This window comes from Suncus etruscus, chromosome 2 (genome assembly GCF_024139225.1).
Source record: "Suncus etruscus isolate mSunEtr1 chromosome 2, mSunEtr1.pri.cur, whole genome shotgun sequence".
NCBI classification, from domain to species: domain Eukaryota; kingdom Metazoa; phylum Chordata; class Mammalia; order Eulipotyphla; family Soricidae; genus Suncus; species Suncus etruscus.
Window position 1 is genome coordinate 99,909,891 of NC_064849.1, and position 18,892 is coordinate 99,928,782.

At 46.1% G+C, this 18,892-nt stretch overlaps 1 protein-coding gene across 1 annotated transcript in view; it reads right to left on the reverse strand.

Annotated features, from left to right (window-relative positions):
• Positions 1-18,892, reverse strand: part of PDZD2 (PDZ domain containing 2) — a 410,667-nt gene that overhangs the window by 56,765 nt on the left and 335,010 nt on the right. The window contains 1 exon segment of the mRNA XM_049769043.1: positions 2,818-2,914. Within this exon segment, the coding sequence (XP_049625000.1) occupies positions 2,818-2,914 (97 nt within the window).

The following is an 18,892-nucleotide window of genomic DNA, read 5'->3' on the forward strand; positions in this document are numbered from 1 at the left end:
AGGCTCGTGGAACCATATGGGATGCCAGGGATCATTCTCGGGACAGCCTAATGCAAGGCAAGCTCTACCCACTGTGCTATGGCTTGGCTTGGCCCCAAAACAGAATTGTTTTAATTTGGTTTTTGGGCCACACATGGCAGCACTAGGGGGTTACAACTGGATCTGTGCTTATAAATTACTCCTGGCAGGCTCTGGAGATTCTCTGATATGCTGGGAATTGAACCCAGGTCAGCTGCAAGCAAGGCAAATGCTCTACCCACTCTGGCCCCTATAAGAAAAAAAATTTTTTTGGGTCACACCTGGCAGTGCTCAAGGTTACTCCTGGCTCTATGCTCAGAAATCGCCCCTGACAGGCTCAGGGGACCGTATGGGATGCCGGGATTTGAATCTCCATCCTTCTGCATGCCAGGCAAACATCTTACCTCCATGCTATCTCTCTGGCCCCACAAGAAAATTTTTAAGAAGGGAAGTAAGAGAGATTAAAGAGCGGCCTTCAGGGTGGACGGAAGCTCTAAGGGCCTAGTCTGTACTGTGTTGGGGGAAATCCAGAGTTCTTCCCTGGCATGACACGGTCCCTTAACTACAACCAGGGGCAACCCCGAAACCTGGAGTCTGGAGTAGCCCCTGAGCATCACTCAGTGTGCCCCCAAATAACAACCCCAAAAAGAAGACTTGAAGAAAATGCAAAGGGACAGTTGGAGAATCCTGACTCGCCCCTCCCCCATTCCTATCCTGAAGGCCTAGCAGTGGACAAGAGCCCCGCAAAACTGGCACAGACCATGACCTTTGTCACCCCCTGTAACTCCTGCTCTGATCCATAAAATGAGGAATGTCACTGCACTGGTTCAAAGGTCCCAGCAGGCCCCCTTGGCTAGGGACTTTCTCCTAACAGAACCCGGGTGAGGAGGTTGAGCAGATTTGCATCCTGGACATGTGGAGCTTTCCTGTACCCCTCGGGGTGCCTGGGTCCCTCCTCTTGCACATGCTGGCCCTGAATCTGTGCCCTGAGGCTACAGGGCCTCTTTTTAGCTCCAAGCATGTCTGTGCCACAGCTACAAAGTAGTGGTTTGTTATTTGGATGGAAAAGGAACCTAAAAAAGTGAACCCAGAGAACACAGAGGAATGCTGGGGTGCAAGAGGACAGGGGTGGGAAGGTTGGTATTTTGCTTGTTTGCCTTTATTTTTGGGTCATATATGATGATGCTCAGGAGTTATGCCTGCTTTGAGCTCAGGATTCATTGATGATAGGTTCATGTGTGGTCTTTGAGATTGAACCTAGGTTGGCCATGTGCAAGGCACTCTACACACTGAACAATCACTCTGGCTTTGGGTAACGTAATTAATATGTGTGTTTTTGAGTGTGGGGCACACCTGGTGGTGCTCAGGGGTTACTCCTGGCTCTACACTCAGAAATCACTCTTGGCAGGCTCAGTGGACCATATGGGATGCCAGGAATTGAACCTAGGTTGGCTGTGTGCAAGGCAAATGCCCTACCCGCTGTGCTATCACTCTAGCCCCTTATATGTGTTTTTGAGCTCTGCTTTTCTACCCTTCCCCTCCCTTTCCCTCTTTTCCCCAGCAGTGTTCAGGGCTCATACCTAATGGTACTCAGATGACCATATGGGATTCAGAGATAAAACCAGGGTCATTTATGTGCAAGGTAAATTGCTTAACCCCTGTCCTATAACTCTGGATTTTAAATTTTTTTAAATATGCTCTACTGGGGCCAGAGCGGTGGCACAACAGTAGGGCATTTGCCTTGCAAGCGACTAACCTAGGACAGACTGCGGTTCCATCCCCAGCCATCCCATATGGTCCCCCAACCCAGGAGCAATTTCTGAGCCCATAGCCAGGAGTAACCCCTGAGCGTCACTGGATGTGGACCAAAAAACAAAAAACAAACAAAAAGCTCTACTTTTTTTCATTTGTTTGTTTTTGGGCCATACCTGTTTGACGCTCAGAGGTTACTCCTGGCTATGAGTTCAGAAATCGCTCCTGGCTTGGGGGAACCATATGGAACGCCGAGGTCTATCTTATGCTAGCGCTTGCAAGGCTGACACCTTACCTCTAGCGCCACCTCTCCGGCCCCAAAGCTCTACATTTTATGCTTTCCTTTTTCAATAAATTCAAATATATCAGGTACATCAAACATCAGGTCCCATGACAACTGAAGAGTTGCAGCATCCACTTGGCCCTGCCAAGCTCTGCTCTGTCTCCTAGGTGGGGAGCAGGGTAGACTGGTCCACTAAACACAGCATCAACCTAAATCTAAATACAACATCAGGCTTCAGTGCCTGAATCTAGACACAGCATAGATACCCCAGTAATGCCTGAACCTTTGTTTCTTTTCCTAGCCCAAGAAAATCAAAGAGACTAGTAGGGGCAGCCTTGTAGCGGTGACAAGCTTATGGCTTCATACCCATGTGGCTGCCATGGAGAATTACTGTATTTCCTTTCTCATAGAGAAAAGAGCCCATCAGGGTGACAATGGTGGGGGTCCCCCAAAAGCCATGAGAGGTTCTCCTGACCCAAAGCTCCTACAAGCTGCACCCCAGTTCTCTCTGAGGATCAAGAGCGGCTGTCAACAGGATGCAGCTGGGAAACATGGTGGCGGGTTCTGCAGGGAACAGCGCCCCAAAAGGCTACTGGGGTGAAGGAGGCAGAAGCCAAGGTTTAGGGCTCAGCAGACAACAGATGCCAACATGCACTTAGGGTCCCACACCAACACTGGTTTGGGGCCTGCACCCAGGTACCAGTTCTGGGGAGAGGAGCCCTTGGCCACTGTCCTTCCCACCAGCCAACAGCAGCAGCTCTTACCTGACAGGCGGCTCTTGAGCTTCATCTTGTTGCTGCCCTGCTTGGGGCTCTCTAGGTTCCCCTTGAGGTCCTCCTGGGAATCCTCGGTCCCAGGCAGCTGAAAGGCAGAGAGCACAGAGGTGAGTTGGGCTACAGAGAATTCCTTGAGGCTGCGGGAGCAGCAGACCTGAGTCACATGAGATAAAGGGTTCCTGGATCAAAGGCCAGAGTGGCAGCTCCCAGACAGGTGTGGTTCAGGTGCAATTCCCCACACGGTCCAGGAGCAACAAGGCTTCGAACTGGACAGGGCCTCTCGTTGTGTGCTCCTTTTCCTCTTTTTTGGGAGGAGCTCCCTAGTTTTGCTGGGGGTCACCAAGGCACTTCCTTATCATGTGAGCATCAACCAATACAAAGGTTGAGATGAAAACTCAAGTGTAAGAATATTTTTCCTTATTGTGTTTGGGACATGCAGGGGTGCTCAGGGATCACTCCTAGCAATGTTTGGGAGGCCATGTGTGGTGCTGAGGGCTGGAGCAATAATACAGTGGATAGGGTGCTTGTCTTGCATATGGCTGATCCGGGCTTGACCCCTGGAACTCCATGTATTTCCCCAAACCTGCCAGTTAAAGCCCCCCCCCCCCCGAAAGCGAACAAAAAGAAAAGGAGTGATCCCTGAGTGTAGAACCAGAAGTAAGCCTGAGCACTTCTGGGTGTGGCCCCAACAAGTTTGGATTGTTTCAGATACGGTGCTGACATGAACTTGATGGGCTGTGTGTAAAACAAGTGTCCTGCCTGCGGAACTATTGTGTTGACTTTATCAAGCCAAGGATTCTTTTTATTGTTTATTATGGTTTAGGCAGTTACAACATTATTAAAGTTGATGGTTTTGAGATGCACAATGCCTATACCCCTCCTTCTCGCCAAAGTGCCCAAGACTTTTCACCACCACTTCTCTTCATCTCCTCTAGTCTGCCCCACACACAATGCTTAGTAATTACTCTTAATACTAAGGGTGTGTCATCCATTCCCTTACTTTGTCTTTTTATTCTATGGGGTAGATTAAAAATATAAAATAAAGTATAAAGTTCATGTGATGGGTGAGTCTGCTCCAGGCACCATGTTTCTAACCCCTCAGGTTGGCGGGTCTGATAAAGCAGGGTAATGGTGGAGAAATAATCCACAAGCAGTCAGTTAAAGTTTTAATGGAGTCAACTCACTTTATTCCCTCATGGCTTTTCTCTGCCATGAGTCTCTGCGCCGTGTCTTCCTAACTCAAGTTTTTCTCTCAGAAGCTCTGTCTGTCTCTGGTGCTGCTTCTCTCCATGCTACTTATCCCATGTCTCTCTCTCTCTCTCTCTCAAGCTCTCTGCTGCTTTTCTCCACCTCCTCACAGCCAGCACCCTTTCTTCTTTCTTTAAAACAGCTCGCCCCCATCCCAGGTGTGGGAGGGTCTGATCATCCAGGTGGGATTAACACCTCAAAAAAAAAGAGGACCTAAGGTGGTTGGTTCGAATCCCGGTGTCCCATATGGCCCCCTGTGCCTGCCAGGAGCTATTTCTGAGCAGACAGCCAGGAGTGACCCCTGAGCACCGCTGGGTGTGGCCCAAACCCCCCCCCCCAAAAAAAAGAGGTTAGAAAACCAGGAAGTTGGGGGCAGGGTTACACACAGTGAGTGGAATAAAGTGGTATTTGTTCTTCTCCCACTGACTTATTTCACTTAGCAGGACGCCCTCCAATTCCATCAGTGTTGCAACAAACCACATTCTTGGTCATTGCGCTGCACCGTATTCTGCTGAGTATACACACCACACCGATTCCACTTCTTAACATCTACCACCCAAGCCCAAACACACTCATTGGAAAGCACATATGCGATCCTATGTTCATTCCAGCACTTTAGACAATGGCCAGGATCTGGGAACAACTCAAATGTCCAAGTCTGGATGAATAAGTGAAAGATTCTTAACTTGTACAAAAGTAATTTGGTGGCAGCCCAATAACTGCACCCCTGGGTCCACCAACTTGGACAGGAGCTACCTCCCTCATCCCCTCTCCTCCCTGGAGCTACCATCAAGTGTACCCAACTGCATTAAACTGGGTACATGAAGCCAGTTCACAGATTGAAAGGGGTGGGCACAGTATTAGATTCTAAGGGGTATAGTGATGTGGAAAGGATGGTTCCAGGCACTGCTAAGCCCCCAATTTAAGCCAATCATGTTTTAAGAAATCCTTTGTTTATATGTGTGTATCTGGAAGGAGGGAGCTGCTGTGCAAAAGCTGCTGGTGTTTTAGGGCCACTTCTGGCTCTCTGCTTTGGGGTTACTTCTGGAAGTGCTTGAGGATCAAACCAGGGTTGGCCACATACAAGGCAAGTTAGACCCTATACTATCTCTGAGGGCTAAACCCACCTAATTAAAAAAAGAAAAGGGGCTTCTTTTATTTTTAAACTTTATTTATTTAATTATTGATTGATTGGTTTTTGGGCCACACATAGTGGTGCTCAGGGTTTACTTCTAGCTCTGCACTCAGAAATCGCCCCGGCAGGCTGGGGGACCATAGGGGATGCCAGGAATCGAACCAGGTCCCTCCCAGGTCAGCCGCATGCAAGGCATATGCCCTACCGCTATGCTATTTCTCTGGCCCTGAAAAGAGGCTTATGTTTGAAAGTGTTTATTAAAAATGGTGGTGGAGGGGCTGGAGAGATAGCATGGAGGTAAGGCATTTGCCTTACATGCAGAAGGACGGTGGTTCGAATCCCCACATCCCATATGGTCCCCATGTGCCTGCCAGGGGCGATTTCTGAGCATAGAGCCAAGAGTAAACCCTGAGCACTGCCAGGTGTGACCCCAAAAAAACAAAACAAAACAAAAAAAATGGTGGTGAAGGGGCCGGAGCAATAGCGCAGTGTCAAGGCGTTTGCCTTGCACGCAGCTGACCCAGGAAGAACCTGGGTTCATTCTCTGGCATCCCATATGGCTCCCCGAGCCAGGAGCAATTTCTGAGTGCATAGCCAGGAGTAACCCCTGAGTGTCACTGAGTGTGACCCCCCCAAAAAAATGGTGGTGGTGGGGATTGGGATATGTGTAAAACTTATTATATACATCAAACAAGAGACCGTTCTCACTTGAAATTTTCTTTCCCTTTGAAGTTTTGGAGGGAAGGAGAAAAAATCCTAATAATTAGAGAAGGTAAAGATTCACACCAAGGAAGTTCTCTACTTTTACAAGATATAGATGGTATCTTATGACACCATAGTCATCAGAGTCATATAATTTTGATGTTAAAAAAACCAACCACCTTGAATTCTAGAGATAATAAGCACAAAGTATTTGACTCCATATAGGAAAATGTAAAGTCATCTCTAATAACTTCCCCTTTTTTTGTTTAGGGTCAGGAGATAGTATAGTGCTTATGGCACAAGCCTAGGATGTGCATGACCCTGGTTCAATTTCTGACAGTCCCCAGAACATCGTTGGATGCAACCCAGCATCCCTGGAATTTTCCTGGGTGTGACAGTGCCATGGAGACCCAGGTATCCATCAGGGTCTGATTAGCATCCAATCCTTGGGTCATGGTTCCTACTGGCTCAGTTGACCAAAAGTATTTGATGGGGTCCCTGACCTCCTGAGCCTCCCTCCAAAATAAGAGGGGGTTGTTTTGATATGAATATTATATGTAACATATATTCAGTTTCAAGCATCTTTCTGAATGAGAGCAGGGCAGAAAATTCCTGGGATTTGAGGAGACAGGCAAACAGAGGAAGGAGGAATTAGGAAAACACAAATAAATCTGGTGAACTCCCTGCCACTGGGTGGGACTGGCAGGTCTCCAGGCTCCAAGACTGAAGCCAAGACTGGAATCCTGAGGGTGGTTTTAGAGACGCGGGGGAGAGAATGATGTTTCCCCACCGAGTCCTGACATGAATCCTACATGAGTCCACATCCGTGCAAGCACTCTGGGCAAACAGAAATAATCAGGCGATGCCTAGGGGTGGCTCTTTGTTTGGTTTAAACTTTACTTTGTGGAAAGAACTTGTCTCCAGACGGTAAACAGCAATTACCTGAGAGGAGTCAAGTTCCTGGTTCTTTCCAGTTAGGTGATGGCCATGGCTACCTTCCAGTCTTGGGAGACAAGCTGGCCTGGACTCTGCACCTCTGGTGTCCATAGAGTGGGTGGCTCATTTCAGCCAATGTCTACACCCAGGAAGCCTGTCTACCTGCTGCTTCCTGTTTTTTTTTTTTCCGTTTGTTTGTATGTGTGTGTTTTTTTGGGGGGAGAAGGAGCCCACACCCGGTGTTGCTCAGGGTTCACCCAGGCTCTACACTCCGAAATTACTCCTGGCAGTGCTTGGAAGACCCTATGGGATGCCAAGATTGGAACTCACTGTTACTACCACTAGGGCCCCCATGAGGCTCTTCTTCTTATTATAATATAGTTCTAACATAGTTCCCCACTTCCATGCATTTTTGGAAGTTGACTAAAGCACTCAGTGTTGTGACCAGAAAGATGTGTCCAGCCCTGGCTGCACCTTTACGGTCACCAAGCCCCACTTATATGGGGAGTTCACCCCCCCCCCAACGAAAGATGCTTCAAAATGAAAACTATTCATAGGACCCAGTGATTCCACTTCTGGGCATCTACTCCAACCACCCAAAAATAATCTTTCAAAAGGGCATTTGTGATTCTATTACTGTAGAATTATTCATAAGGTCCAAGTTCTGGAAATAGCCTGAGTGTCTCAGAATAGATGAGCAGATAAAAATACCATGGATTATATACATAGTGGAATACTACTTGGTTATAAGAAAAGATGGAGGGGCCAGAGCGGTGGCACAAGTGGTAAAGGCATTTGCTGCTAATCTAGGACAGACTGAGGTTCAATTCCCTGGCGTCCTATGTGTTCCCCCAAGCCAGGAGTGATTTCTGAGCGCATAGCCAGGAGTAACACCTGAGCATCACTGGGTGTGGCCCAAAAAGCGAAAAAAAAAAAAAAAAAAAGGATAGAACCATGAATGTGTTACAGTGTAAATGAACTAGTGGGCATCATGCTGAGTGAAGTAAGCCAGAAGGACAAACACAAGCTTTCTCTTTTTTTTTTTTTTTTGGTTTTTGGGCCACACCCAGCGGTGCTCAGGGGTTACTCCTGGCTGTCTGCTCAGAAATAGCTCCTGGCAGGCACGGGGAACCATATGGGACACCGGGATTCGAACCAACCACCTTTGGTCCTAGATCGGCTGCTTGCAAGGCAAACACCGCTGTGCTATCTCTCCGGGCCCAAGCTTTCTCATATATGAAGATAAATACTAAAGGAGTAACAAATGGTCAAAAGCAACTGCACTAGAAAGTTGGTCTACAGAAGGGGGCTGTGAGTGGGAGGGCCTTTGTGATGGAGTGAGTGGAGGGAGGATGGATCTGACCATGCAGGTGGTGTTGGAAACCCTACACCACACCCATCAGTATTGGAAAACATGAATTTTCAAAAATATACAAAATAAAATCATATAAAATATTGAGTTAAGTTTTTTTTAATAAAAACTATTTTGGGTAGGGGAGATGGGTACACTCAGCACCATGGGGCCTTTTCCTGCTTTGTGGTCACTCTTCTGTTCAGAAATTTATGTGGTACCAGAGATCTAACTTAGGCACCAACATATAAAGTTCAAATTCTAGCCCCTTGATTCTCTCTAGTAAATGAATACTTTGGGTAATCAAAATTGTTCTGTTCAGGAGCTGGAGAGATAGCACAGTGGTAGGGTGTTTGCCTTGCAAGCAGCTGATTCAGGACGAATGGTGGTTCAAATCTCGGTATCCCATATGGTCCCCTGCCAGGAGCGATTTCTGAGTGCAGAGCCAGGAGTAAACCCTAAGTGCAGCCAGGTGTGACCCAAAAAATCAAAACAAATAAACAAACAAACAAAACCAACAAAATTGTTCTGTTCTGGACAGTTCCTTTAACTCATCTCTTCCCACCTCAACACACAAACACACACACACACACACACACACACACACACACTCAATTGACACAAGATGGAAAACATAATCTCAATAAGGAAGTACAATGAATCTTCCATTAACTCTTTTTCTTGGTATATAACCATATATCCAAATTTCCTCCTTTGAGATCTAGGATATATAATATACAAAAGAGTATTACTGAATGCACAGTTGGGGATTCCATATCTGGGATCTAGGAGAGAAAGTTGGTGAAGAAAGCTCAGGCACAAAAGCAGGAAGGAGAGGTGGAGAGAGATCATGAGGAGCTTTTAGAATGCAGGCACCAATGTCAAAAACTCTTCAGAATTTGAGGAATGTGTTTTAATGAGGGAATTATAAGGGCTTTTTTAAAGTTTATTTTTAAGATCCTCAAATGCACTGAAAAATAAAATGAGATTTTGGGGAATACTGTTGTTGGGTGGGGGTACCCCATCAGTGGAGATTTTGTTTCTTTGCTCTATAAAACACTGGAAAGAACATTGTATAACTGTAACTCAAACATGAACAACTTTATCTGTGAAAACGAAAACAAATAAAACTGTATTATGAACAATCTTGTAACCATGGTGTTTAAATAAAAAATAAACAAACAACAAGACAACAACAACAAAACAATGGAAACATTTCTGACACCAAAGAAACCTTACGCTCAAGATAGCTTGTGTTACTTAGCAGTAAGAACAGGCCTGGGGAGATCTCAGTGCTGAATTCAAGGGAGGGGGTGAAATCTTTTCTCAGAAGCCCCTGAAAGTGTTAGCATTGACTTCCTGGAAATTCAATAAAACCAACAGTTTCCTCCTGAAACAGAAAATGGTCTTTCGTGATTGTAGGGGGTGTTTGGAGCTCAATGTACAGGATGTAGGTTGCTTGGCTACATTAGTTCCAGATTATTTCAGGAAGCGGCAATATACAGAATTCAATTTTGTTCACAATGAGCCTTGTTTAGGTTTTCTGCCTATTGTCTAAGAATGTCCCAATACCCACACTCTCAAGAATCCCTCTGCTGCGTTTCCTTTTCAAACATACAGAACAAACCCAACTGTTCTGGAAATGACGTCATGCAGCCATTTTTAAATGAGTTGGGCGAACCTTATCCTCGGAAGAACCGTGGTTCATTCAGAGAGGCAGTTGCTATCACCTATGAGTTTACAAATCTATAAAATAATGCTTTGTCCAACTGTTACTGCCTGGGAAAGCTGCTGAGGTAAATATCAGCTGCCAGGGTTGGCACCTGCCTTTCAGAGTGGCTGGAAGAAGCTCTGGACACCCAGGTTCTGGCTATGTAGGATAGACAAGGGATGAAGCCTTATTGAAGGGACGAATAGAAATGTTTAATACTATAAGCATTTGGGGCCATTATTTAGAAGTTTGGGTGATTTTCTGTGTCCAGATACATACCATAATTTTTTGGGGAGAGGCACACCTTTGGTGTTCAGGGGTTACTCCTACTTTAGTGCTAAGGAATTACTCTTGGGCATACTCAGGGGACAATGAGGCATTAGGGATCAAACCTTGGCCTCCAGAATGCAAAGTCCATTGGTCAACTTCTCTGTCTCGGCAATAGGAACTTAACTCTTTTTTTTTTGTTGTTTTGTTTTGTTTTTTTGTTTTTGGGCCACATGCCAGTGATGCTCAGGGGTTATTCCTCTCTATATGCTCAGAAATTGCTCCTGGTTTGGGAGACCATATGGGACTCTAGGAGATCGAACTGCAGACTGTCCTGGGTCAGCCACTTGCAAGGCAAATGCCCTACTCTACCACTGTTCTATCGTTCTGGCCCAGGAATTTAACTCTTGTTTACATCAATGAGCTTGTGGCCATTGGAGGCACTATGTACTATTTCACTTAAAGAAACAGTTTCCAAGAACGGATCAGAGATATTAAGTGAGGATTTACATGTGATTCATCAGCATTTCTAATTAACAGGTTATACAACTCTGCCATCATATATTCATGGAATGTACTAAAGGCTTCTTAGCTGTTCGTAAAAACAACATCCTATTTGATAGGATTTTGCGGTTATTAGGAGTGTCTGGGAATGCGATTACCATTAATGACTTAACGTTTTTCTCATTTTGAACCACATCTGGCAGTGCCCAGGGCTAACTCTGGATTGGGTGCTTGGGAACCAAAGTAGTTCTTTAAGTTATCTCCCAGGCTCTGCTATTTTCCTCCTGCCCTGAGTTGCCAGATATCAAACTCAGATACCCACATGCCAGGCATGCTTTTTACCACTGAGATCCAACCCTGGAATCTGTTAATATTAATTTATATGGGGAAAAGTATCTGAGCATTTTCAGATCCTGCCCCTTCCCCAAATTCAACCAAGTTCTGCTTTCAACATTTGGGGAAAACCTGTCTCCTTGGTCCATTCCAAATGACAGTCCATCCACACGGTCACCTGTGCGCTACCTCTCAGTGAAGAAGACTTTTTAGCACTTGCTTTAACAGCAAGGTGGGGGCTGGAGCAATAGCACAGTGGTAGGGAGTTTGCCTTACATGCAGTTGACCGGGGAAGGACCCGGGTTCAATCCCCCACATCCCATATGGTCCCCCGAGCCTGCCAAAAGTGATTTCTGAGTGCAAAGCCAAGTTACCCCTGAGTGCTGCCAGGTGTGGCTCAAAAACCAAACAAACAAAGAAATTACAGCAAGACGGCAGAACCAAGACTCCAGTCCCCCAGACAGTTCTGGCGGCACCATTCATTAGCAACATACGCTTAAGAGGTAGCCTCTCTGAGCTCCAGTATGCTTATCTGCAAAGTGGGGCTTCGTTCAGAGCTGGATGAACCCAGTTTCTGATTCTAGATGGCAGGGGTGAGGCTGAGAGGGAAAGACACTCTTCCAGGAGGTTGTAGAGAACAGAGGACAACAACAGATGTGGTGTAAACAAGAACATATGGCAATGGATTCCACTTGAGAAGGAAGAACAAGAGGGACAGAGAAAGCAAAGAAATCCCTGGAGTTCAGGAAAAGTAGTCACAGGTGGGACTGGGGGAGAGTGAAGCAGAATCCATAACAGTGCAAGCCACAGAGCTGGCTGGGTTCGTCTGCTTGTTTGCTCTCCGGTGATTTACTCCTAACTCTATGCTCCAGGTTGCTCTTGGCAGGGTTGGGGGAAAGGGGACCCTATGTGATGTTGGGGATCTAACCTGGACGGGCAGCCTGCAAGGCAAACCTTAGGTTTGATCTTTCTCCATCCACTGTACTATCTCTCAGGCCCCAAATATCTGATTTTGAGAGAGAATCTCAAGATAGCAGCTAAGTGTAGAGCAGGGGTCTCAAACTCAATTTACCTGGGGGCCACAGGAGGCAAAGTCGGGGTGAGGCAGGGCTGCATAAGGGATTTCACTTACCAAAATATTCGCAATAAAAAATTGCATTAGTAAGAACAACAATCGCAAAAAATCTCATTAAACATTTGCATACCCCGAACGGAACTGCTCGGGGTATGCGAATGTTTAATGCGATTTTTTTTCTTACTAATGCGATTTTTATTATGATTATTTGGTAAGCGAATAATCACGAATACTTCGATATTTGAAGGCAGGCTGCGGGTCACAGAATGTTGTACGGAGGGCCACAAACGGCCCTTGGGCCGAGAGTTTGAGACCCCTGGTGTAGAGGCTTTTTGTTTGTTTGGGGGCCTCAACTGGTGATGACAGAGCTTAGTCCTGGCTCTTCACCCATGAGTCAGTTCAGGAGGGTTTGGGGGAACATATGGGGTGCCAGAGATGGAACCTGGGTCAGCAGCATGCAAGGCAAGTGCCTTACCTGCTGTACTATTGCTCTGGTCCAGGCTTGAGATTTTTTTCCACAATGTTTTTGTTTTGGGGCCTCACCCAGTAAAACTCAGAAATTACTCTTGGTTCTGCACTCAGGAATATTTCCTGGTGAACTCAGGGGACCATATGGGATGCCGTGAATCGAACCTGGGTTGGCCGCATATAACACAAATGCCCTACCAGCTGTGCTATCTCTCAGGCCCTGGAGATCTAATTTTGAAGGAGAGTCTCAGGGAGAAGTTGAGTCTAGATATTTGAATCTCACCATTTTAAGGCCTGTGCTTGAAAACTGCTGACCCTGGACAAATGTTTCCTTTTAAACAAATGTTTATGTTTCCTTTTGCATCACCTGGTAGGCAGGGGAGATGGCTCAGATCAAAGGTCGGTTTAGGTTCACTGCTGGGCACCACATGGTCTCCAAGCATTGACAGGCTTACCCCCGTCACTTACTAGCTTCAAGGGAGTATCCAAAACAAACAACAATAAAAAGAGCTCAGAGACCCAAGTCTAAAGAAACAGGCAGAGAGTGGGCTGCTGCCATTTCATTCCCTAGCACCCAGTTCTATACAGATGCCATGCCTAAAGGAGATACAGTCCCATTCTAACTTCTGGGGTCTCCCTGTCAAGCCCTGCCAAGTACACATGAGAAGACCATAGGCCCAAAAGGAGGCAGATCCTCACCACCTGATCTTCTGCAGGCTCTAGTTCTTCAATTCTGGGTTGTGACCCCATGTGGCCACACTAAAAGGTTTCTGAGCAGGCATTGACCAAAAGGGAATTCAAAATCAACCACCCAAAGAATCTGAGGTATTTCTGGTGGCGCCTCCTTCATTTCTTGGCTGAGAAGGGAGATGAGAGTGGAGAAAGTTGAAGAAGCCCTGTTGGGCTCGGAGCACTGGTGCCGTGGGCTACAGCCTATGCTTCAGGAACAGGAAGGGCTGCAAGGCATGATGGGACTTACTTGTACCATAGGTAGGGCAGGCTCTGCATCTCATGTAGGGGTGCTGCTTTAATTATGCAAAAAGAAGGACAATGGGGCCCGGAGAGATAGCACAGCGGCATTTGCCTTGCAAGCAGCCGATCCAGGACCAAAGGTGGTTGGTTCGAATCCCGGTGTCCCATATGGTCCCCCGTGCCTGCCAGGAGCTATTTCTGAGCAGACAGCCAGGAGTAACCCCTGAGCACCGCGGGATGTGATCCCCCCCCCCCAAAAAAAAGGACAATGGCATTTGTTTTAAAAAGACTCAGTATTGCCTGGCAATTGTCGAGTTATTGTGAGATTCAAATAAGAATGCACTTGAGTGGCTGGAGGACACTTTTTTTTTTTGCATTTGATCCCTGGAATAAGCCCCAAATAATATCGTGTAGCCCAAGTCTCCCCCCCCAACTCTGCCTCAGCAACAAGAAAAAGCATCTGAGAGTACTAGAACAATATTGAATGTGTGTCAAAGTGGTAGAGAGAAGATTGCTTTAAAATGAAAAAGCTCAAGCTCACACCTCATCAGGTCTCAGGTACTGGCAGCAAGGATAATTATAGAGACTATTCTAGATGGGAGAGACAGACATTCCAGTTCCATACCCCAGAGGGGTCAGCTTTAATTAACGCATAAAACAAAATGAATAGGCAGCCCAAGAGAATTAGCCTTATACTGGGGTTCAGAAGGGCAGAAAGCATCTCAATAAAATCACTACAGGGCTTGGCGAAAAGGAAATTGTCTTGCATGGGGCTGACTCAGGTTTGATTCTTGAACACTGCCAGGAGTGATCCCTAAGAACAGAGCCACGAGAAAGCCTTGAGTATTGTCAAAAAAATAAATAAAGAGAAAAAGCAGTTACTGCTGCCTAAGAGATAGTACAGTGGGTAAGGAGCTTGCCTTGTACATAGCAACCTGGGTTTGATCTTTCCCCATCACCAGATATGGTCTGTTGAGCACTGACAGTGTAAACCCTGAGTGGCAGAAAATGTGCCCCCTCTCCAAATTAGCGGCTGAAGATATAGCACAATGCATAGGGCATTTGCCCTGCAAATCAGAACCAGGGTTCAATCTCTAGCATCCCATATGGTCCCCCCCAGCACCACTAGGAGAGAATTCTGAAGGCAGAACATCACCAAGTATGGCTAACAAACAAACAAACAAACAAACCCCAGTGACTGAGAAGCCCCCAGTGGCACTTATGGTCTGGTGGTCATACCTGGGGATACTGGCCCAGCTGTGCTCAGGACAGCATGTGGTGATCTCAGGGGGAAAAGGCTGCTGTAAAGGCATATATGTGCTGAGCCCTTAGTTTTCAGAAATCAGGTCTGCACAGGACACTAAAGAGGAATCAAGAACCTATTCTGGGCTTTAGATTAGAACTGGAACAGTGGAAGAAAGAAAACAAAGACAGCATGATGATCAGCCTCAGGGGAAGGTGGCTTCCCTCCAAGAAAAGGTGAAGATTTGGCAAAACTGGTAAGAAATGGAAAGACATGGAAGGTGTGGGGACAGGATGTTCCGGTTCCTAGTGTGGAGATACACTGAGACGAGAGGGGAGGGTCCCAGGGAGCTACAGCAAGCCATGCAAGGGAGAGATAAAGCCACAAGCATGGATGCAGGGACTCTGCCTGGCTGCTTCCAGAAATGAGGGGAGTTGAGATTTCAACATTGCAAATAGGAGCAAGCGGGCAGGTTGTATGCAGGAAGCTCCATCCCTGGCGCTGCTTGGTTTCCTAAGTACTGAGGGAACTAAGAAGAGTCCCTAAGCACTGCTGGGTGTTGCCCTTCAAATGAAAATAACACAATAATAAAACTGCAGACAAAGTGAGGGGATTTGGAGAGCTTTTCCAAGTGGGATTCGAATGTTTAGAGAGGCTTAAAGGAGGAGATGAGTAAGACTATGCAGTTAGAAGAAGATTCATAGGCATGTTTTATGTTTTTATATTTAGGTCACACCTGGAGGTGCATAGGCACCTGCTGCAACTACTTTGTGCTCAGGCAGTACCAGGGAGACTTGAATGGGATTGCTGCATGCAAATCAAGTGTACAACTTCTTGGATTCTCTCTCTAAAGAGATAAACATTCCTCAGAAATCAATATTTTTATTTCTTTTTTGGGGGATTACACCTGGTGGTATTCAGGGGTTTACTCCTGGCTCTGCACTCAGAAATTGCTCCTGGTGGTGCTTGGGGAGACCATATGGGATGCTGGGAATCAAACCCAGGTTGGCCATGGGCAAGACAAATGACCTTCCTTTTGCAGTACTATTGCTCTAGCCTTCAAAATTTCCTTCCTTCCTTCCTTCCTTCCTTCCTTCCTTCCTTCCTTCCTTCCTTCCTTCCTTCCTTCCTTCCTTCCTTCCTTCCTTCCTTCCTTCCTTCCTTCCTTCCTTCCTTTCTTTTCTTTGTATATTTTTTGGGGTCAGTCAGTTCACAGGAATACTCCTGGCTCTTGGCTCTGTGCTCACAGATCACTCCTTACAGTGCTAAAATTAATATATGTGCCTGGGATCAAACTGGGTTTGCTGTATGCACCTTAAACACTGTGCTATCTTTCTGGTCCTTGGGTACATTTATTTATCTGTTTGTTGATTTGCTTATTTTGGTTTTGGGGCCATACTCAGTGGTACTCAGGGTTTACTCCTGGCTTTTCATTCAGAGGTCACTCTTGACAGGCTCCAGGGACCCTTTGGGGTACTAAGGATCAAACCTGATTGACCTGTGTGAGGCAAGTACTCTACCCACTATAGTATAGTGACTATACTATCTCTCTGAATATTTATATAATATATTTATATATATTATGTATTACATATAAATTTACATATATATATTTATATATAATATATAAATGAATATATAATAATTATATATACATAATAAAAACATTATTTTTGTTACCCCAATGAAAATGGCCTAAGACATCCATGACATTGAAAGGAAACAGGAGTCTTCCTGAAGGACAACTAGGCTGGACAATTGGTGGCTAGAACTGGCTGTTGGTCTGTTGGGGAAATATTTCTGGATGGAACCAGCTAGTGCTTGGAAGGCAGCTTTAGGGAGCACTTGACATCTGATGTTTCTAGTAAATAGAAGATGCGATTCCATCAGGTCCTAATGTTGGCTTTCCCTACTCAGGACAGAATACAGGAGACTATTTTAGAAAAAAAAAGAAAATTGACACAGAAAGCTAAAGAAGAGGAGAGCTTTCAAAAAGGCAATGAGATTCCACAGCAGGGTCGGGAGAGGATATAGATGCCCAGGAAGACAGCATGTTCAATCCAGAGTGAGGAGCTCTGTCCTAAAGAAGATGCCTAGGAAACACCGGCAGCATAGTCACTGGCTCCCTAAAAATAAGGAGCAGGAAGATATTATGTCCAAGCACTGGAACCCCTCAAACTTAAGGAAAATGAGTTTCAAGGTGCAGGTGGTGAGGGATTAGTCCTGACTAGTTCTTTTCTTTTTTTTTTTTGCCACACCCAGCAGTGCTCAGGGGTTACTCCTGGCTCTGCACTCAGAAGTTGCTCCTGGGTTTTAAGAAAAATAAATTGGGGCCGGAGAGACAGCATGGAGGTAAAGCGTTTGCCTTTCATGCAGGAGGTCATCGGTTCGAATCCCGGCGTCCCATATGGTCCCCCGTGCCTGCCAGGAGCAATTTCTGAGCCTGGAGCCAGGAATAAACCCTGAGCACTGCCGGGTGTGACCCAAAAACCAAAAAAAAAAAAAAAAAAAAAAGAAAAATAAATTGTAATAATACACAGAGACAATAGAGATGAGGACTGGAAGGACCGGCCCAGGATATGATGCTTACCACAAAGAGCGGTGAGTTCAGTTAGAGAAAAAACTACACTGACAACTATTATGACAATGGTAGTGACTAAGAGAAATAGAATGCCTGGGCCAGAGCAATAGCACAGTGGTAAGGCATTTGCCTTGCACGCGGCCAACACAATATAGACTCTGGTTAGAATCTCGATATCCCATATAGTCCCCTGAGCCTGCCAGAAGCGACTTCTGAGTGCAGAGCCAGGAGTAACCCCTGAGCAATGCCTAAAAAAAAAAAGCCTGCTTCGAATATAGGCAAGGGGTGGGGGAGGAGGGAGTTGGGGGTACTGGTGGTGGGAATGTTGCACTGGTGAAGGTTTTTTTTTTTTAATAACTGAAACCAAACTACAAGCATGCTTGTAGTCATGGTGCTTAAATAAAGTTATTTAAAAAAGAAAAAAGGAAATTTCTCCTGGCAGGCTCAGGGGACATATAGGGTGCTGATAATCGAATCTGGGTCCATCCTGGGTTGGCAGTGTGCAAAGCAAATGCCCTGCCACTGTTCTATCACTTTGGTCCCCCTGACTAGTTCTTTAGGAGCATAAGCATCAGCAACTGTGGGTCTGGCTCCTGAATCACAGAGAGAGAAAACACACAGGAGAGACTTGCAGCCTTCTGCAGTGAAAGCACTGCCATGCTAAGAGGTGGGGCATGGAATCAGGTGCCCAGGATGGAAATGAGGACAGTATCGGAGGGTCAGTACAGTACAGCAGGGACTAAGTCCTGAGCACCTCCAAAAGTGAGGTTTGACTCCATAGTAAAGTCCCCAGGACTGGCTAGTAATCCCGTTCACCATTCCTGGGGCTTTGAGAGCAGTGTATGTTCCCACGCTGCAGATGGAACATGGTCCCAGCACTAGCACCAAGAATAGCATTGGCTCAGAGGGCACAAAAGAAGAATCAGGAAAGGTTGTCGTGGGTACTTAAGGGGTGATGGGTGCAGTAGGTTTGTCAAGTGTTTGTACTATAACCTTGAACACTGTTGTAGCCATATTGCCCAAACTATATGCCAAGACCAAAGAGACCATGAATGGCTCTGGTGTTTTAGGCAGAGTGGGCAATTGAAATTTTTTTTTTTTTTTTTTTTTGGTTTTTGGGCCACACCCTGTGACGCTCAGGGGTTACTCCTGGCTATGCGCTCAGAAGTTGCTCCTGGCTTCTTGGGGGACCATATGGGACACCGGGGGATCGAACCGCGGTCCGTCCTAGGCTAGCGCAGGCAAGGCAGGCACCTTACCTCCAGCGCCACCGCCCGGCCCGGCAATTGAAATTTGAAAGTTAATTTCTGCAGTTTTCCCAGCTGAGAATTATGCAGTGTAAAGGGATTTGAACTAGCTGGCATTATAATTAATTGAATATTTAACATTGCTGTGGTGACTTTATTTTTTGCTTTTTGGGCCACACCTGGTGACGCTCAGGGGCCACTCTTGGCTATGCACTCAGAAATGGCTGCTGGCTTGGGGGACCACATGGGATGCTGGGGGATCAAACTGAGGTCCATCTTAGGTTTGCATG